This window comes from Acinonyx jubatus, chromosome A1, assembly GCF_027475565.1.
Source record: "Acinonyx jubatus isolate Ajub_Pintada_27869175 chromosome A1, VMU_Ajub_asm_v1.0, whole genome shotgun sequence".
NCBI classification, from domain to species: Eukaryota; Metazoa; Chordata; class Mammalia; order Carnivora; family Felidae; genus Acinonyx; species Acinonyx jubatus.
This window is the reverse complement of record NC_069380.1, coordinates 111,101,860-111,122,264: the sequence shown is the minus strand read 5'-3', so window position 1 is coordinate 111,122,264 and position 20,405 is coordinate 111,101,860. Positions and strand designations below refer to the sequence as shown.

The 20,405-nt window shown below is 45.6% G+C and overlaps 1 protein-coding gene and 1 pseudogene across 1 annotated transcript; one reads left to right on the top strand and one right to left on the bottom strand.

Annotated features, from left to right (window-relative positions):
* Window positions 1–2,709: 2,709 nt before the first annotated feature.
* On the bottom strand, window positions 2,710–3,699 carry LOC128315173 (40S ribosomal protein SA-like; annotated as a pseudogene).
* A 2,833-nt stretch (window positions 3,700–6,532) lies between these two features.
* Window positions 6,533–10,991, top strand: IL9 (interleukin 9). The gene is made up of 5 exons (XM_015087610.3): window positions 6,533–7,951; window positions 8,258–8,293; window positions 8,379–8,411; window positions 9,607–9,738; window positions 10,862–10,991. Exons 1-5 carry the CDS (start codon window positions 7,838–7,840, stop codon window positions 10,970–10,972), a joined length of 426 nt encoding a protein of 141 aa, XP_014943096.1. The 5' UTR covers window positions 6,533–7,837; the 3' UTR covers window positions 10,973–10,991.
* The last annotated feature ends 9,414 nt before the right edge of the window (window positions 10,992–20,405 follow it).

The following is a 20,405-nucleotide window of genomic DNA, read 5'->3' as shown; positions in this document are numbered from 1 at the left end:
TAGAACAGAAGAGGACATTAAGTGAAAACTAAGGAAATCTGAATAAAATATGGACTTTAGTTAAAAATAATGTACCAAGGGGCACCTGGGTGGCTCAGTCAGTTAAGCATCAGACTTCAGCACAGGTCACGATCTCACAGTTTGTGAGTTCGAGCCCCACATCGGGCTCTGCGCTGACAGCTCAGGGCCTGGAGCCTGCTTTCGTTTCTGTACCTCCCTCTCTCTCTGCCCCTCCACCACTTGTGCTCTGTCTGTCTGTCTCTCTCTCTCTCTCTCTCTCTCTCTCAAAAATAAATAAATAAACTTATTTTAAAAACCCCACAATGTTATCAATATTGGTTCATTAACTGTAACAAATGTATCGTGTGTATATATAACAAATGTTAAAATGTTAACAACAGGGAAACTAGATGTGGGTATATGAGAAGTTTCTGTAGTACGTCAATAATTGTCTCGTAATCTTAAACTGTTCTAAGGTAAAAACTTTAATAAAATTCAAAAAAGAAGACCAAAAGACACTGGTGAAATATGGCAGAGTGTAGGCTGCCTTTAAGGTCTGGCAGTGGGTGTCAGATTTTGGAGAAACAGAGGCTGGATGACTGTGTCCAGGACAGAAAAACTTTAGTAGAAGTGAACGTTTCACTGGAATTTTCAATTCGTTTAATTTTAGTGGAAAATGCAAGGCCATTTTGTGTGTCTTTGCCATTTGTATATACCATCTTTCTTCCACATTTTCATTAAAAAATGGTGCAGGGTGGCCCTCATGAGCTTGTTACATGCTTTTTGGGATGCATATTAAAATTTAAAAATATTAAAATGGAAATATGCATTGGTGGGAACAAAAACACTCAGTAGAGGTGGTTAAAAACAGAATGGCTTCTGCAGATAACTGAACTGGTAATTAAAAGACCCAATCCAGAAGACCCCCCAGAAATCCGAAGTAAAAAACAATGATAAGAAATTCAAGGGGAAAACAAAGCCATGGAAAATAAGCTCAGAAGATTTCAACCTGTGTACAATAGAAATTACAGAAGGGGAAAAAAGAGAAGTGGAGATCAAAGAACAAATAGGAAAATATTTTTATGGGAGAAAGACTGTGATCTTAAGATCAAATGGGCTATGTGCTGATCAGGGATAAAAACAGAATAGCCACAACTAGACAAATTCTGGCAAAACTTCTGAGTTTCAAGGATGAAGATCATGCAGGTAGAAAGCAAAGGGTTTCCCAAAACGATTTCCTACAGAGGAAAAAATAATGGGAACTTCATCAAAGAAGAAACCAAAATTGGGGCACCTGTGTGGCTCCATCGGTTGAGTGTCTGACTTCAGCTCAGGTCATGATCTCATTCATGGTTCATGGGTCAAGCCCCGCGTCCAGCTCTGTGCCGACAGCTCAGAGCCTGGAGCTTGCTTTGAATTCTGTGTCTCCCTCTCTCTCTGCCCCTCCCCTGCTCACACTCTATCACTGTCTCTCTCTCTCTCAAAAACAAACATTAAAAATTTCTTTAAAAAAAGAAGAAACCAAAATTGAAATTACAGACTGTTAAGAAATCAATGCGAGTGAGCTAACCACATACCAAAATCTACGCGATGCTGCCCAGGCTGTGCTCAAAAGAAGGTGGCCCCTAATCTGGGAATAGCGGTGTAATCCTAGGAAAGTTGCTTAACTTTTTAAAGCTTCAATCCCTCATCTTTAAATAATCATATGGACTGCTTCCATAGTGCTGATCATGTGCTGGACTCTGTTCTAGGGGCTCTAAGAACTAATTTATTCATCCCCCACAACAGACCTGTAATGTGGATTATACGATTATCCCATTTTATAGCTAAGGAAACTGAAGCGCCGAGAAGTCACGTGCACGAGGCCACAGAATTAGAAGTGGCAGCAACCATCTAGCTCAAGTCCGCACTCACCACCACTAAGCTACAAATATTTCTTAGGAAGCCACAGACGGTATTGTGAGAATTCAGTGGGATAATGCAAATAAAGCATGTAGCGCTCTGCTTGCCACACGGTGTAGTCAGTAACTGAAGCTAATATTTGTTTAAACACTGAAGCAAACATACGACTCAAGAAGCTAGAAGAGGAACAAGAAGATAAATCTAGGGGGTGGCCTGACTGGGTCAATCAGTAGAGCATGCGACGCTTGATCTCGGGGTCATGAGTTCGAGCCCCACGTTGGGCACAGAGATTACTAAAAAATAAAAATAAAAAACAATCTAGGAAATCCAAATCACCTAAGAAGGAATGCACATGCATAAAATGCCAAATTGGAAAGATGAGGAAAATCATATCCAGAAATGACCAATAAAAAGCATAACCTAAATATCTGAAAATAATCAAATATATACATTTCTTACAAGTTTCATCAAAGAGAAAATGTGGGTAAAATGCACAATCTTACTACTTTGTTAGCATTATTCAGGGATCATTTTCCAGGAAACCACACATAGAAAACTAAGAAGGAGAAAACCTAAAATAGCACTAAAAAGAAAAAAGCATAAAATTCCAAAAAATTACCGCCCCAAAGCCATCAGATGCACGTCTTCTGGACAAGTTTATCAGAACTCAATTAATTCGGCAAATTTTTTTTTTTTAAAGAAACCTCGTTTTCCATCAAGCTTATTTCCGTTTTCTACTTAAGAGTCTGGAAAAACAGCTTAAGACCACTCAGTGGTTGTTCCCACGCATTAACCGCGGGCCAGTCCTCAGTGGCGGCGGGGGGAGGGGGGCACCCAGGCTTCCGCGGGGTGGGCTGCACCAGCACCGAGGCACTGCTCACCTTCAGACCAGCCTGCCGTGTGGGGGTGAGAAGCAGTAAATTGGGGCGCTGGAGCAGTCCGTGCACCCTGACGTGCCTCCCAGGCCAATCCCTCTCAGCAGCGGCCTGTTCTTCCCCTCCAGGGACCTCCTAGCGGTCGGGGTTAGGCGTGACCTCTCGCCGGGGAAGAGCGCCGCACATGCGCAGAACTGCCTGTGCCAGCATCCACCGCGTCAGAGCCGCTGAGGGAGCAGCCTGGTTGCTGCAGGGGATGGCAGAGGAGAGTCTGTGTTACACAGAGTGATGGTAGACAGGTTAACATAAGAGGCCTCCGTCAGAGGCTGGGGTCACCCCCGGGGTCACTAGGCGCCGGAAGCCATGGCTCCTGGATCTGGGTGAGGCTGGGGTCACCCCCGGGGTCACTAGGCGCCCGAAGCCATGGCTCCTGGATCTGGGTGAGGCTGAGGTCACCCCCGGGGTCACTAGGCGCCCGAAGCCATGGCTCCTGGATCTGGTTGGTGAAGGCTCCAGGGGCAAAGTGACCAGCACCAGGAGTGGCTCCAGTGGCAGCAGCAAACTTGAGGATAGCTTGCTGGTCAGTATTCTGGGAGGACAGGACTCTGACATCAGCCGGGTTGTCAATGGCACCAATGGCACAAGCTGCTAGTAGAAACCTCCCAGGTTCTCTTCAGATTCATGACATAGATGTTGTAACTTTTCCTATTGCAAATGCACTGTTCCACTTGGAAGTCAACTTTGGTGCCACCTAAGTGGGTTCCTGCTGCAAGGAATTTAATTAAGGACATCCTCCCCTTCATTCGCAGGACATCAAGTGCTCTGGACATTGTGAAAGTTTCCCTTTAAGTTACGACAGGTACCCAGAACAATGCCGTATAGGTGGGTCAGCAGAAATACAGATTGATATATGGCATAGGCCATGAGAACACAGGCTCTAGGATTAGATAAATCCAGTTCAAATTGTTAGTTGTGTGATTAAGGGAACCCTCTCAGCCCTCCTGAGCTTCAATTTCCTGAGCTTCAACATCTATAAAGTGAGGCTAATAAAGACTGGAGAGGGCTGAGTGCGTTAATACATATGAGGTGTTTAATATATTACCTTGCATATAGTAAGGGTTCAACAAATGGTAGTGCCTTCCCCAGTGTGGCCCAAAACAGGAGTTCTCATCCTTTTTTTAAATTTTTTATTATTTTTTTTTAATGTTTATTTTTGAGAGAGAGAGGGAGACACAGAATCCGAAGCAGGCTTCAGGCTCTGAGCTGTCAGCACAGAGCCCGACGCAGGGCTCGAACTCACCAATGATGAGATGGTGACCTGAGCGGCAGTCAAACGCGCAAGAGACGGAGCCACCCAGGCGCCCCTTTCATACCTTTCTTTAGTAGATGAACACCAGTAAATTGTCCACAGCAAAGCGGGGGTGGGGTCCCACAGACTCTTAAGAAACACAGGGGCAGGTTTCAGGCAACAAAGGGCTATATCAGTGGGAGAATGTAAAAATTCCTTTTATGAGGATAGCCTGGGGCGTTAGTCACCTTTGGTGAGGAGTAGCAGTGTAGAAGGGGTGGGGGCTGAGAGGAGTGGAGCCTGCATCTTGTAACTCTGGAAACTTCATGGAAGCTAAACGGGAAGCACAGGGCCCCAGGTCCACGGCCCCGGAATTTGCTTAGGAGCTGCGAAAGGAGAGGTGCCGAGCTCCCACGTAGAAATCCCCCTTCTGGGGGGAGAAACCCCAGTAGGGATAACAGTGCACCCAGCGAGGCTTGCCCCTCACAGCTGGTTGGGAAATAATGACTTGGAAAGAACTATTTGATTAAGAAATTAGTGCTCAAGGATTCTCATAACGTTATCTCTTGGCTATTCAGAAGAAAAGACAGAATGGGTTTTACTTAGAAACTTAGTGTCTTTTTGTGTGTGTCATTTCATGCTGTGGCTTCCTAGAACAAATAACCATTTTTGTTTTATTAGAGAAATAATCCCTGACACATGGGTGTTTAATCACAAAATAAAAATGTCAAACTTTATCTTTGAAACAAAATAAATGGTGGAGTATTGTCTTTTGTCATTTATTGTAAAATATGTTATCTACGCCACATCTTGGTAAGCATCCCACTCTCCAATCTTCTCGATATTTAAAACAAGCGAGTAGTTCATTTCTGAGCTTGGTGTATTTCCTCTGCAGGAGATCATTTGCATACTCACATTCCGGTATCGCAATAAATCCTAGAAGCTAAACCTCAAAAGCTGTAGACTTTGCCGAGATAAACATCTGCTGTTTTAACGGTGTTTTAAAATACAGAGCTGCCATTTAAATATTCTTAATTCTTTTCGTTTTTATAACTGAAGTGGCTGGGAAGATAGAAAAGAATCGCAAAGAACGGTCACCCACCTCTCTGTCTCTCCGTTTCGTCCTGTACAGACTGGGAGTTCCTTCACCTGACCTGCCTTCTTCGTGCAGTTGCTAAGAGAACTGAAAGGGAGAAGACCTTGAAGAACCCTTCAAAGTTCTGAAGGGACTGCATTGCAGGAGGCTGTATTTTGTTCACTGCTTACTCTTCAAATGCTTTCCTTGCTCAGGTTTTGTAAAGGCTCTGTCTGTTCTTTGTTACTGATCCACTGGGAACACATCTTGGTCATTTCACAAATCACATACATTTAATACATTTTAAGAAAAGGACAGCTCTTCGTCATTCATTCACTTAACCAGCAATTCCTGAGCACTGAGTATGGACTGTGTCCTGGGAATACAATGATGAACCAGAGTCTGACATCCCACCAGTTCTCCTGGAACTCAGTCCCGCTTGGAGGAAGAGACACAAGACAGCATCATGCAGATTGCCATGACTCCAGCACCTGCTAATTCCCATTTTTCCTGAGCGTCAAGATGCACGGTCTTCAGCAGGCAGTGATATCGAGCTGGAACTTAGTACCACTTTGGTATTCTTACTGTTATTTTCTATCGTCACTTGCATGGTTTTATTTTTGTTTTCCAGGACTTTTTCCCATTTATGTAAAACGTTAGAGTTGTTATTGCTACAGTTCTCTGGTCCATCCCTGCATGGTTAGAAGATCACTTCCGAAGCTCTTGCTAGCACATTCACGCTCAGATCGTAATAAGGTGGTAACGACGGGTTTCAGCTACTTTTGTCTCCTGTTACCGGAAAAGCAAATGAATTCTACAGACATTGCAACCATCAGAACACGTCACATGGCCACCTGCAGCAGTGCAGCAGAGTGACTGAAAAAGTGGGTGTTTGGCTGGGTACATTGCCATCCTGAACTAATCGAGCTTCTATTGGCAAGGAAAGGGCATCGCTACCAGACTCTGGCATGAAAGTATTCGGCACAGGCTGGCAGGCCTTTGAAACGTCTCCTTGGTGCATACACAGGGCAGGCATGGAGGCCAAGCTGCAGGAGGACCTGGCGAAGTTAGCAAGAAGCCATTTTTTTTTACCTTCTTTGCTACCAAGACACCCCCTTTCCCCATAGTCCAATACCGCTCCTAAGGAACAGCATGCGATGAGAAAAGCAATATTACCACATACTCTTCCAGCAGTGGTGAGAAAATCTTATGAGTGTGTCCCACTTGCTAGTATGGCTCAAAATGCTAAACCAGAGAATTCCCACTTTTTCAGCCTCTAGCGTGTAGAAGATAAATTTTCTTAAGCCCACACACCTCCACATACACGCCCAGAAACTAGATTTGTAAACTTACACAATCATAGTTTTTGAGTACCTGTCTTACTACTTCACATTCACGTTTTGATTCAAGAGGCATTTGGTGATAGCTCACTGCTCCTCAAGGAGTTTTCCAAGGGCTGAGGATATAAGGGTGAACCAGACCCATACGGGGCATATATCCCAGGGGGAGAGGCAGGCAAAAAACAGAGAAGTAGGGCGGCAGCTGAAGCTGGGAGCCAGAGTTCTGGATTTGAATACAGTGTTTTGTTTTGTTTTGTTTTGTTTTTTCTTCCTAGCTGTGTGGCTTTGGGTGAATTACGTGCATCTCTGTGCCTCAATTTCCCCATCTACAAAAGAATGGGAATAACCATAATACTTATAGGGCTACAGTGACACATCTTTCTGGCTCACAGTGGTTAAGAACAGCTTCATCCAAGGGCTGGGAAGCTAAGATACAGACAGTGTTCTAATCTAAGATATGAAGAAATGGGAATGGCAAATTAGTACCTACCTCATTTGGTGGCTGTAGGTACTACATGACGCAGTTCCCGTAAAGAGCTGAAAACTGTGGCTGGTATGCCGTAAGCGCTCAATACAGGTGAGCGGTTATCCTCTCTCAAGCACCGAGTTTTGACTTGACAGCTGTGCAGGGTGACATAAGTTCCCTAAAGACACTAAGGAATCCTCAAGACCAATCTTAACAGACACTGTGGCTACATTCTTGCTGGCACAGTTGAAGAGTTCCCTCCTTCAGACACCTGTTTAAAGAGATACTGGCACAAAAATGCCTTGTGCTAGGCGGAGAATCTGGCCCCAGGCATGAAAAACGCTGTTAAGATTTGAGAATAAAATGTAGTAAGATTAAAGTTGCAATGACTTCATCGAGCTTGAGCTTGCAAAAACCCCAACAGAGCAGCTCTCCTGCATGATTTCTCACCCTCCCGCCCCCTCCCTGGCCCCTTCATTATAATACCTGTGACTGGCTATTATATCAGCATTTCCAATAAAGTAAAAAGGGGAAAATACAGACCTGGGCTTTCATGGAAAGTATTCTAACTCACAACTAGAATATCTGCCTTAAAAAAAAATTATGGTTTTTAGATCTTTAACTTTTCCTACAGCATCTCAGTACCCAAATTTTGAAAAGCATCTTTTCTGGGGAATGATATTTCCTAGCACAGTGTAACATAGTCTTTGCCAAGTGACTCAGTTCAATGTATATATGTATTTTTCAATGTCAAGTGGCCCAAACTTACATAGAAGAAGTGGGCACCTGGTATCAGTTTGATGTCAGGGTTTTTCCAGGTTTGCAAGAGGGAGCTTTAAATACGACTCAATTTCAAGGCAACTATAAGCCACCCTGCAGCTCCAAGTCAAGATGCTCCTGTCCGTGGTTCTTGCCTCTGCTCTGCTTCTCTGCTCTGTGGCCAGCCAGAGGTGTTCGACCTTGTCAGGGATCCATGATGTCACGTACCTCATTAACAAACTGCAGGTAAGCTGCAGAGGGGGGCGCCAGTGGGAAAGGGAACTCTTGAAAGTTTAAGTGAGGGGCCCCTGGGTGGCTCAGTCGGTTGTATGTCCTGCTCGTGATGTTGGCTCAGGTCATGATCATGGGATCGAGCCCTGCATCAGGCTCTGTGCTGGGCGTGGGGCCTGCTTAAGACTCTCCCTCTCCCTCTGCCTCTCTCTCGCTCTCACTTAAAAAAAGAAGAGACAAAGAAACAAAAAAATGTAGGTGAAACAAAAGGTTGAAAAGCACACCACCCATTATGGGTTCCTGTTTTTCTATTTACTTTAGGAACATCCACCTTCAAAATGTGACTGTGGCACCAACGTGAGTAAATGCTCTTTTAAGAACTTTCCAAACTTATTTTAATGTTTGCATCTGGAATCTTCACCCTGGGATTATTCTTTTGCAGGTGACCGATTGTTTGTGTCTGCCCATTCCTTCTGTAAGTATAGTAAAACAATATAATCTTGACGGTGTAATTTTAAAAAGTTTTCAAGTAAAAATAAATTGCTCGATTTGATATTTGAAATAAGAAAATGTTGCTTAATTGCAATTGTTACAGTTCAGGATTTCCTTTTAAAACCAGGCCCTTGAATTCTATACTAGATACATCACTAGTATACATTGTATTTGGTCAGCTTTTATGCCCTTTGGGAAGTTTGAACACTATTCAATACTTTAAGAAGAATCTTGTCTGTCTTCTTAGATTAGTGGCCATGTGCACAATTAAATCAAACTGGAGCTGAGAATGTAACAAACGATATAGCTTATATCGTACTGCTTACTAATTTATTTCCTAAAACTCAAGGGTTGCACAACAAGGAGGTAAAATAACTTTTTTTCTTTCCTATTACAAAACCTCTCTGGGTGCTATACCTTCTCCCTCACTCCTCCCTTCCTGTCTGTCTTTTTAGCTGATTTGGGGTGGCCCTCTCATGGTTTGAATGCTGGGAGGACAGGGTGTCTAAGGTAGAGAGAAAACGAAAAGCACTTGCAGAAGGTGATTCCCCACTTTCACAAAGAGTAAGCCAGGCAGGAATTTTCTGGTTCAGGGGAGGAGGAAGGTGCCTCCTGTATTATTATCGTCCCAAGCAAGGCCTGGGAGAATCTGAACTTGTCATCCTCACTGGGGTCAGATATTACACCCCATCAGACTAGGGGAGGGGGCCTTCTGAGGAGGAACCATGCATTTATAGCCCAGTCCCGCCCTTCAGTTTATGGTCCGTGATTTTAGCTACTGCTGAAACACTGGCTGTATTCAACTGACTCATGCCATCAGACTGGTGTGAGAAAGCTTTTCCTTTCTTTCTCCTTGGGAACCTACTATTACAAGACACGGAGCCCAGGAACATCGGTTGCATCGGAGACTAGAACGAGCTGTTTTCCAGAGTCCATCGGCTTTGTGTTCCTCTGCTGGAACATACTGGAAATCTCCAGGCAGTGATACTGTGGAAAAATGGCCTTGACTTGAAATGCTGAAAGTCCTTTCCTACATGGGGAGAGGGACCTGTCTAAAAATAATACCAGTTTAGGTTACATTGGTTAAATTAAGGTGGTGTCTGAAAGCAAGCTCTTTGTGGTTCTTCTCAAAGTGGTCCTCAAGGTGTTTCTTTTAGTAAATTCTTTTCATTTACCAGGACGACTGCACCACACCGTGCTTCCAGGAAGGGCTGTCCCAGATGACCAACTCCACGGTGCAAACAAGTTTCCCCCTGATCTTCAACCGACTAAAAAGAACCGTCAAAGACCTAAAGAGCAGCAAGTGCCAGGTGAATTTGTTTTTCCGTGTCTTCCGCTCTGGTTAGTTCTTTTTATGTGAAGGTCAATGACAACTCTAGCTAAATGAGAAACGGCGATAAAGTTGGAATTGGTAGTTCGAGGCCAATACGAGACCTGTAAGAAATGTACTCAGAATGACAAAATTAAAGTGAGATCTGCCCCTATAGCCCTGTAATTCCCCCTGGTTTAAAAAAAAACACTCACACCCATGTTACCGTTTACTTCTTTCCACCTATTGAATAATGAAAGAATCTGTCCTGATTGTAATAAGAAGCTGAGATCTAGAGAATCAGAGCTGTCGATTTGTTAACCCAGTGGGTGTTGTGGCCTGTAAAAAGAAGATTTTTTTTTTCCGACTGGCTAAGAAGGTATTTAAAGGAAGGAGCACTCAAATCCAGATGGAGGCTTGCCATTTGCCTTAAGTGCCCTTCAGTATGTTCTCTTTTTCTGCATGTGCCCTGGTCCCTGGAGGGAAGGGAGGACGTGAACTCTTTGGGAATTAGCAAATCCATGTGTGTCCTCAGAAGGCTAAGAGCCTTCACCCAGCTACTCAGCTGAGTTACTTACCATCAACAGCTTGTAGTTCTAAATGCTTAATATATACTGTTTCATGACAATAGCATTTCAGTAACAATTGTTGCAATTATCATTTACCACCCTCACCTCATTGGGAGGAAACAGATGCTCCGTGAGGTTAACTAACTTGCCTAAGGCTAGATACTTAAGCATTGGCAGAGTTGAGATGGGAACTCTGGTCTACCTGATGCCAAATTCCCATTCTCGGCCATAGAGCTCTTCAGGGACCTTGGAAGGACGACCAAAAAAGGATAATAAAACGTTAGGATTCAAAGATTCCCGAGAAAAGGTTCCCTCTGATGAGATTTAGGATTATTTGATAGGTGGGGGTGGGGGGCACCCCTGAAATGGTAGCACAAAGTCAGCCATCTACACGGTCTACACGACATGCTAGCTCTGGACCTCCCCATGCATTTGCTCTATGTCTCAAGCACACCCCACCCCACTGCACCCCTACCCTGCCTCTCACAGGGCTGCGGGCAGGGTAGTTCCTGGTCCACACTCTTTTAGTCACTCCATTAACTTTTCTCCCCACAGTTTTTTTCCTGTGAACAGCCGTGTAACCAAACTGCAACAGGCAACGTGCTGACGTTCCTGAAGAGTCTCCAGGAAATTTTACAGAAAGAAAGGATGAAAGGCACAGTATGAAGATGAAATATTATTTATGCTATTTATTGAATTTAAAAGCCTCCTCTTTGAGTTGGGGCAGGTAAAAACATTAAGTAAAGCCATGATGAATCAAATTCAGTTGTAATAATGTGTTTAAAATTATTTCTGTATTTTGGAATAAATATATATGAAGAAAAAGAACACAGTCTGGTCGCTAGGTGTTTATTCACTCCTTGCTGCTCAGAAGAAAGCAAGCTACAGGGGCACCTGGGTGGCTCAGTCGGTTAGGCATCTGACTTCGGCTCAGGTGGTGATCTCACAGTTTGTGAGTTTGAGCCCCGTGTCGGGCTCTGTGCTGACAGCTCAGAGCCTGGAGCCTGCTTCGGATTCCGTATCTCTCTCTCTCTCTCTCTCTCTCTCTCTCTCTCTCTCCCCTTCCCCCACTTTCTCTGTCTCTCAAAATAAATAAAGTTAAAAAAAAAACCCTACAAACTCTGTCAAGGGACTGAATGGGTCAAAGGCTCCTGTACTAAGACTCGTTACCCTAAACAGACTGGAAGTCCCACTAGCTGTGCCTGGGGACAGAGAAAGCACAGTTGTGAAGGGTGTGTGGGGACAGTCTGACCATTGGTGTTAGGGAGGCTGAAGGCACGCCTGAGGCACCCTGTGTGTGGGCGCTGGGGGAAGGATGCTCCCTGGGCACTGCCAGGGAGTTTGGGGTCCTGAGAAGCCACCTGCATCCCTGAAATGGGAGAAGGCAGTGTGGTAAGGCCAGGAGGCAGGAGCCTACCCAGGAATGTAGGCACGTACACCCAGAACAGAGGAAAGTACTTGAAGCTCAGCCAGGGGAAGACCCGGGGAGCAGACCTCCTGACTTAGAGCACAAAGCCCAGAAAGCTTGGGATCAATACAGTCACCTGTTCACTTGCCAAAGACCTTCAGGTAAGAACCCGCCACCAGCCAGGCGGAGTGCCCGGCTGACGTGCGGAGCCTAATGGGGGGTCTACCCAAGGGATCCCTGAACCAGGTTGTTGGCTTGGCTTACAGCGTGGCTGTCTCTGCTGGCAAATTCTACATGTCAGCTTGACCAGCCCGCAGGGCACCCAGATATTTGGCTAAACGTTGCTTTGGGGTGTGTCTGGAGGGCGTTTCTGGATGAGACGGGCACCCGAATTGGCAGACTGAAATGCTCTGCCCAGTGTGGGTGGGCCTCATTCAATCCCACCGAGGCCCTGAAGAGGCAGGGGAAGAATCGGCTCTCTGTCTGACAGCTTGAGCTGGGACATTCTTCTATACTCGGACTGGGACTAAAAACACAGCAGCTTCCTGGCTCTCAGGCCTGTGGACGCGTATCACCACGCCAGCTGTTTTCCTGGGCCTCCAGATTGCAGACAGCAGCTCTTGGGGCACTTCAGTCTCCTCAATCCCACGAGCCAAATTCTTCTTATCTATCTGTATATCTATCTATTCAGCCTATTGGTTCTATTTCTCTGAAGGACCCTAACGTACTATCCATCTTACCTTAATACTCAACCTGCCCCCTGCCCCCGTACCCCAGATCCGTCTTCTGTCCCACAGTACTCACTACCTTCTAAGATGCCCTCCCACTTAGGACTTTACCCCGTTCGTTGTCTCTCCCTGCTCAAAGGGCAGCTCCCCGAGGGCGGAGAGCTTTGCTAGCCCACTGTTGAATCCCGGTTGCCCCTCCCGAGCCCGCACTACCCCTCTACCAGAGCTGGCACTCCATAAATATTGGCCGAGGGAACGAAAGCCCTTTGAGACGCCAAAGCAGAGTAGGAACCGGTCTGTAGGTCAGGAAAGTGCTCACCTGGAGAAGAGATGGTATCCAGAAACACGCTGCAGGTGCTCAGAAAGGAGCGGTCCCTCCACAGAGCTCCAGGCAGCCTCCAAGCTTGGGGTTCACATGATCTGGCCCCTGGGGAGGGAGCCGCCTGCCAGCTGTGTGTGATGCGTTGTGGGGGAGGCCGGGTTAGGTCTCGGATTGGGATGGTCTGACAATCACAATCGCCCTCTGCCCCGCTACCTGACGGGTGAGAGGATTGGGGAAGAATCTCCCGTGGGGAGTATTTTTCCAGGTACGGTCAAAATTAGAATCGTCCCCCCCACCCCATTGAGCTAAACCATCCTTGAGCACCTCTGACCACAATAATATGGAAAGTTCAGAGCATCAAAGGTTCCTCAAAGAGCTCTGCTCGGCCTTTCATCCGTCACAACGTCAAGCAATATCAGATGTGATCTGCGCTTTAAACAGCCCTTGGCCAAAGGTGAGATTCTCTGATACTCTAAGTAGCCCCGGTCCCCGGAGTTGTGCAAACCTTTTAGCGATGGAGTGCCACAAATTTGGTCCTGCACCTGCGGCTGAGCCCCTCCTGCCTAGGGCAGATGCGGCGGTTTTAGGGAGGAGTGCCTAAGGTCAGCTGAGCCATTCTGCTATCTTCTGGGCTGCAGAAATGGTGCGTACACAATCATAATTATTTGTGGACATCCAATTATAATTATTTTACTTCGCACAGAAAGAAAAGTTTCTCAGTGATTTCTTTATAGTGGCATGCATATGAAAGGGCCAAAAGCCAGATTTTCGCGGTCAAGAGGCTCTCAGAAGGAGACCACTGGTTTAGCCTTTGTCCTCAGTGCTGAAGGCTGCCAACATGTTATAGGGGACACAGACCCTGGGACAAATAGTCATCACATCTTGTTGACCCCTCTGCTTCCCCAGATAAGTGAGCAGCATCATGTAGCACTGGTGGGGGGGTAGGCAGCACTGGGGCACAGATTCTGCCAAAGAGGATTTCTGATCATCTCCCGTAAGAGTGGGTATGAGACTTCATGTTCCATTATTACTGTTTTTTTTTTTAAGTTTGTTTGTTTATTGAGAGAGAGAGAGAGAGAGAGAGAGAGAACCAGTGGGGGAGGGGCAGAGAAAGAGGGAGAGACAGAATCCCAAGCAGGCTCCTCACTGACCACGCAGAGCCCATTGTGGGGCTCGAACTCACCAACCGTGAGATCATGACCTCAGCCAAAACCAAGAGTCAGACTCTTAACTGACTGAGCCACCCAAGCACCCAACCGTTATTACTGTTTTTTAGTAGCGTATTCCAATATCCTCCACATAATTTCCTCTCTAAGACCGGAAGTTCTGGGCACTAAGTGTCCTCAGCGCCTCACCCCCCTTCCTGTACAGGGTTCCCAAAACTGGGATCCCGCTCCCATACACTGAGCACAGCGTCCAGGTGCGGTTGTCTGGCCTGGCTCCCTAGCTGGTCTGTGGACGCCTGTGCACATGGCACTGAGGAAAAGAGTCCATCCAGGTAATACATATATCATTATCTATTAATATTAAGCCTGTAATCAATTACTAAGCCCTTACTCTGTATGTGCTAAGCATGCATTATCTCATTTAATCCCCTAATAACCACAGGAGGTAGGGATTATTATTTCTGTTATATAAGCAAGGAAATCGAGGCTCAGAGCGGTTAAAGACATTCCCAGGGCCCTGCAGCTGGTGAGAACTGGAGCAGGACCCCTGCCCCAGCTGTCTCATCCCAAACCCAAGGCTCTCTCCTCTCTGTTCTTTTCTTATGCTGTGTATAGCAGGTGTGTTTCCTCTGACCACAGTCTGAGGGTAAAATAGATTCATAATAATATGGGACCACATGCCCTTATCCCAACACCCGAGGACCAGATCGTTTTCAGAAATTAAACTGTTTGGCCTTCTAGATGGGGAACCCATAGCTCATGAGCCATATGTTACCTAACACCCAAGACCTGGGGCAGGATTCTGCAATTAAATACATTAATATTCTGCAAAACAAACAAACAAACAAAACAACACACAGGAGTACTCAAAGCCGTCAGGTTTGGCAGCCAAATGCGTCTCAACAAATCTTGGGCTTTGAGAGCCGTTTGGATTTCAGAATTGTGATATTTCCGTAGCTCTGGCCCCACGTATAGGGGGCACTCTTTACAAGGGCTTATCTGGAGCCAGTCTGGGCATCTTCATGAGGGACAGAGGCTCCTGTAGCTCCCTGGATGGCCGCCACATGGGCCTTGGCCACAGGGCCTTCTCTCGTCTCCTCCACCTGCGTTTTCTGAATGGCCTCAGACACAAGTCACACGCTGTGGTTTACAGCCTGCAGCACTGAGAGCTGCCACGTCACCAGTGCTTGTCCCACACAGGGATCATAGCAAGGACAGACAGACGCTGGTGGTTGGAGATGGTTTCAGAACAATCGGCTGCCGGAGAAGACGGGCAGAGAGATGAGCGGCAGCCCAGTGTCCCAGATTAGTCACCAGTGTAGCTTGGTGGTTTCCCTTAGCTGTTCTGCAAAAGTCATATAACCCACAGGATACACCCCTGCAGACAAGCTCAACCCAGAGTTCTCAGGGCCTGTGATGAAGTGCACAATAATTACTCTCCTGCCTGTGTCAGGAGAGTTGAGATTTATCTAAAAAGCACCTTGGAGAAAGAAGAACGAATATGTATTAATGTACCAAGCACTCGGCTAAGCATGTTTTGTGGAATACCTAGTTGGATCTTTGAAAGAACATCGTGAGGTAGATATAGAATTATTGTATATAATTATTCCTAGCACACAGATGGGGAAACTGAGGACCAGAGAGGTTAGTATAACTCGTCCAAGGCATGCTGCTCAAAAGAAGTGAAGCCAAGGTTCCCACTCAGGTAACTGAACTCTAGGGCCATATTTACATCTAACCGACAGGAGCATGGAAGCTCTCCACAGCGCCAGTAGCCTTGTCCAGGTTGGCCGGGCCCAGGCAGAGTTGTTTCCAGAATATTCTAGTCCAGGGCACACTGATGCTGACCAAACTAAGCCCAGAGGTTACTGGTCTTGACCAGTCCCCATCCATCCGTCTCTTTATTTGCACATCCAACCAATTTGAAGCAGGAAGCTACTGTGAAGAAGGCTCAACTGTTCCATTCCATTCCTAGACTGCTTTCCTCACCTACCCCAGACCAAGGCCTCTCTTCCTCTGCAAAGGGAGCCCTCGGCAGAAACATAAGGCCACTCACCCACTTAAAGTGTACATTTCAGCGGTTTGTAGTGTAGTTACAGGGCTGTGTGACCATCACCGCTGTCTAATTCCAGCACACTTTCATCACCCCCCAAAAAAACCCTGCACTCATTAGGGGCCATTCTCCATTCTCCCTTCTTCCAGCCTAATCAACTAATAGTCTTTCTTCTCTGTGAATTTGCCTCTTCTGGATTTTTCCTATAAATGGAATCATAGGTGTTCTTCTCTAACTGGCTCCTTTCACGTCGTATGATGTTTTCATTCACGTCATAGCATATATTAACACTTTGTTTCCTTATTGCTAAATAATATTCTGTTGTGTGGATACACTGCATTTTATTGATCCACTTGTTAGTTGACAGACGTTTAGGTTGATTCCACTCTTTGGCCATTATGAATAATGCCGCTATGAGTATTCATGTAAAGGCTTTGGTGACTCCGTATGTTTTCATTTCTTGTGGGCACCTAAGAGTAGAACTGTTAGGTCATATGGTAATTCTGGCTGGTAATATGGTAAAACTAACAAACTGTTTTCCAAAGTGGCTGCACCATTTGACATTTCCAGCAGCGGGGTGTGAGGGTTCCAATTTCTCCACATTCTTGTCAATACTGGCTATTTTCTATCTTTTCAACGATAGCCTTCCCTGCATCTATAAGGTGATATCTTATTATGGCTTTGATTTACATTTCCCTAATAACTACAGACACATCTTTTCATATGCTCCCTGGCCACTTGTATATCTTCTTTGGAGAAATGTCTATTTAAATACTTGGCCCATGTTTATATTGGGTTACTTGCTTTTTATTGTTAAATTTAAGAGTTATGTTTTGGAAATAAGTCCCTTATCTGAATTAAGTTCTGCAAATATTTTCTCCCATTTTGCGGGTGGTTGTTTTATTTTAATGATGGTATCATTTGTAGCAACAAACGTTTTTAATTGTAGCCCAATTTGTCTATATTTGATTTTGTCACTTACGCTTTTGGTATTCTAAGAAACCGTTGCTAAATGCAAGGTCGTAAAGATTTATTACTATATTTCCTTCCATGAGTTTTATAGCTTTAACTCTCATATCTAGGTCTGTGACCCATCTTGAGTTAATTTTCATATATTGTGTGCAGTAAGGGTCCAATTAAAAATTTTTTTTTTGTATGTGGATGTACAGTTGTCCCAATACCACTCACTGAAAAGACTATTCTTTTCTCCATTGAATTGTCTTGGCACCCTTGGGAAAAATCAATTGATCATAAATCTAAGGGTTTCTTTCCGGACTCTCACTTGTATCCCATTGATGCACACATCTATCATAATGCCAGAACTACACTCTCTTGATTACTGTAGTCTTAGGGAAGTGTTGGTCTTCCAATCTTATTGTCAAGTTCATTTCAGCTATTCTCAGTCCTCTGCATTTCCATATGAATTTTAGGATTAGCTTTATTATGCACCCCCTTTCCCCCGCAAAAAAAAGCCAGGTGAGATTTTGGGAGGGGTTAAACTACACCTGCAGAACAATTAGGGGAGTCTTAATATCTTAACAATATTTAGTCTTCTGGCCCATGACATTGAATACTTTCCCATTTACCTAGATCTTTAAAATTTTTTCAGCAAGGTTTTGTAGTTTTCAGTGTGTCTTACACTGCTTCTGCTGAAATATGCCTAGTTATTTCATCTTTCAGGTGGTATTACAAATGGAATTGTTTTCTTAATTTCATTGTTGGAATGTTTATTGTTAGGGCATAGAAATACCAGTGACTTCTGTCATTGATCTTGTATCCTAAAATCTTGCTGAACATGGTTATTGGTTTTAATATTTTTTCAATGGATTCCTTACAGTTTTCTATGTACAAAATCCTATCATCTGCACGGGAGGTGGTTTAGTTCTCCTTTTCCAACTTTGATGCCTTTTATTTCATTTCATGCTTAATGATCCCGGATAGAACCACCATACAATGTTGAATAAAAGTGGCAAGAGCAGACATCCTTGTCTTGTTCCTGATCTTGGTGGGAAAGCATCTAGCCTTTTACCACTGAGTGTGACATTGGCTGTGGACTTTTCATAGATACCCTGCACCAGGTTGAGGAAATTCCTTTCTATTCTATTTGTGGAGCATTTTTTATCACAAACAAGTATTAGACAGACACTGGAGAGGAGAGGATGACAGCAGTCACTGGTGAGTACTGTGCCCACAGTGGAGCCATGGAACGGTGGTGGCAGGACTCCGGGGAGGGGTGAGGACCTGAGAGTGGAGGGCTCTGGATTTCTTGTCCTGGGAGATAGCACGCTGAAAAGAGAATGCCATCTGCCATCTATACACGGTGTGGCATAGACAGCCCCAAAGGTGGGTCTAACACAGGCCCCCGAGTTCTGATGGAGAAGCCAAGACTTTCCACGGGACAGAGAGAGGCCCGAGGCTTGGTAGATGTGGCATGCAAGGACTGTGGGGGCAGGACCAGAGAGGAATAAAGAGGCTTCCACAGAAGCCACCACGGAGGGAAGGCCACACTTATGACTAGACAGGAAGAAGATACACTGGACTAGACCAGCATAAGACGGAGCGCCTCCCAAGAGCCAGGAGCCTCTCTCTGTACCCCAAGCTGCCAAACCTAAAGTCATCCCAAGGAGAGGGAGGAGAAAGAGAAAACCCTGAACTGACTGCCCTTAACTTGGGAGCTTCTGAGTTGTCCGTGAAAATGGCAAAATTACTTCGTGATAGAACGGAGGCCTGGAAAAAACTAAACTTAAAGAAAAATTTTAAAAGCTCCGTTTATGTGTTGTACACACAAGGGTGTGGGGGAATCATTCAGCTAACAGCGGTGAGGCAGGCAGGCAGTGAATGCAGGTCCCGGACTCAACACAAACATAACCTGTAGGGACGTCTTCAGAATATATGGATGTGGAGGGAGAGACCGACCTGGTCTGCACTGCTGGGAGGCAGGAGGCACAGGAGCTGGGGATGGGTCCTATGACTGGCAGGAGTGACTGACCCCAGAGCGTGCTGGCCCCTCCCCACTCTTAGCCAGAGGAGAGAAGCAGCAATTTTCTGGATGGTTTTTCTACCTCCCGGGAACTCATGGGCTGGACTCCTCTGCTGGACCAAATGCTTCCTGGAAACCCCTTTGATGGGAGCCTGGCAGCAAGGGGCACTGGAAGTCAGCAGGTTGGAGGGCTTGCATTGGTGATTAATCAGACATCCCAGGCATCAGAGGAACCACAGCAGTGTCTGTATCCACCCTGATCTATGCATGGGCATTGGATGTCCATGGGGAAGTCTAAAGGCCTAGAGGCCAGGCATCTGTAGCATTTAGAGTTTGAGCTGTAGAAACGAGGCCCAAGGAACACCACTGCAGCCACCATGTGTTGCAAACAACCCAGACTCACAGACAAGAAGGCAAGTCAAAACCAGAAACCAGAAAAATCACACAAGCATTCCCCTCCTCTGCCTTCTTTAACTCCTGTTAGTGTGAGTGTGTGTGTGTGTGTTTTATTTTACAGTTTACAAAACCCTGTTTGCATTTGATTCTTACTAAAGCCCTCAAAGGCAAACAATGGGGACCTATTGTTAATTCTCCCACTTTACAGATGAGATAACTGAGGCCCCGAGCGGCCAAAAGTTTGCCAAGATCGCGAAGGAAGGTAGCCAATGACAGACTGGACCTGGAACCTAAAGTATATTTCTCCCTAGTCTGAGGTTCGTTCCACCACAGAGAAGAAGAAGGACCACAACAAGGGAGATGGTGAGATCCAGAAAACCAGAAGAGAAGTGTCATGGAGTTCAGATGCTCTCACCACTGAGGACCATGGTCACAAGCTACCAGAAGCTGACATCTGTGGAGGCTTTTCTTGACTTCTGCTGCCACCAAGTGGTGATTCTGCAGTTTATCAGCCAAGAGAACCATTGGGGGACTGTTTTTTTGTACAGCAGTGGGAGGGAACAGAGAAATCAAGGAAGACTCTTTCAAAGGGGAAAGAAAAATAATCTAAGGATGTTTTCCCCACTGGGATGTAAGCTAAGAATGGCAAATAGATTAATCTGTGTGCCAGTTCTGACTGACTGGTGATGGCTGCCCAGGGTCCTAAGCTGAGGATTCTGAAGTAGCATTCAGCTCATCAGGAAAAGCCTCTACGACTGATTAGGGATGCCTGTCGTAGGCACAAAAGTGAGAGAGGGGTCATGGACACAGGCCACAGGACAGCAAAAGAACAATGGACTTCCTACATGGTTCTAGTGAGAGAGAACATTTAGAATAATGAAACCATTCTGGAAACCAGGCTGTGGACAAAGTACTTTGTTTTGTTTTGTTCTCCGTGTGGAAATAAGGCCCAGAGAACGCCCATCCCAGCACGCTCACTAACACCACTCTGAGGCGCTCCGTCAGCATGTGCCACCGGAGTCAGGTGCCCTCCTTGCCCACCGGAG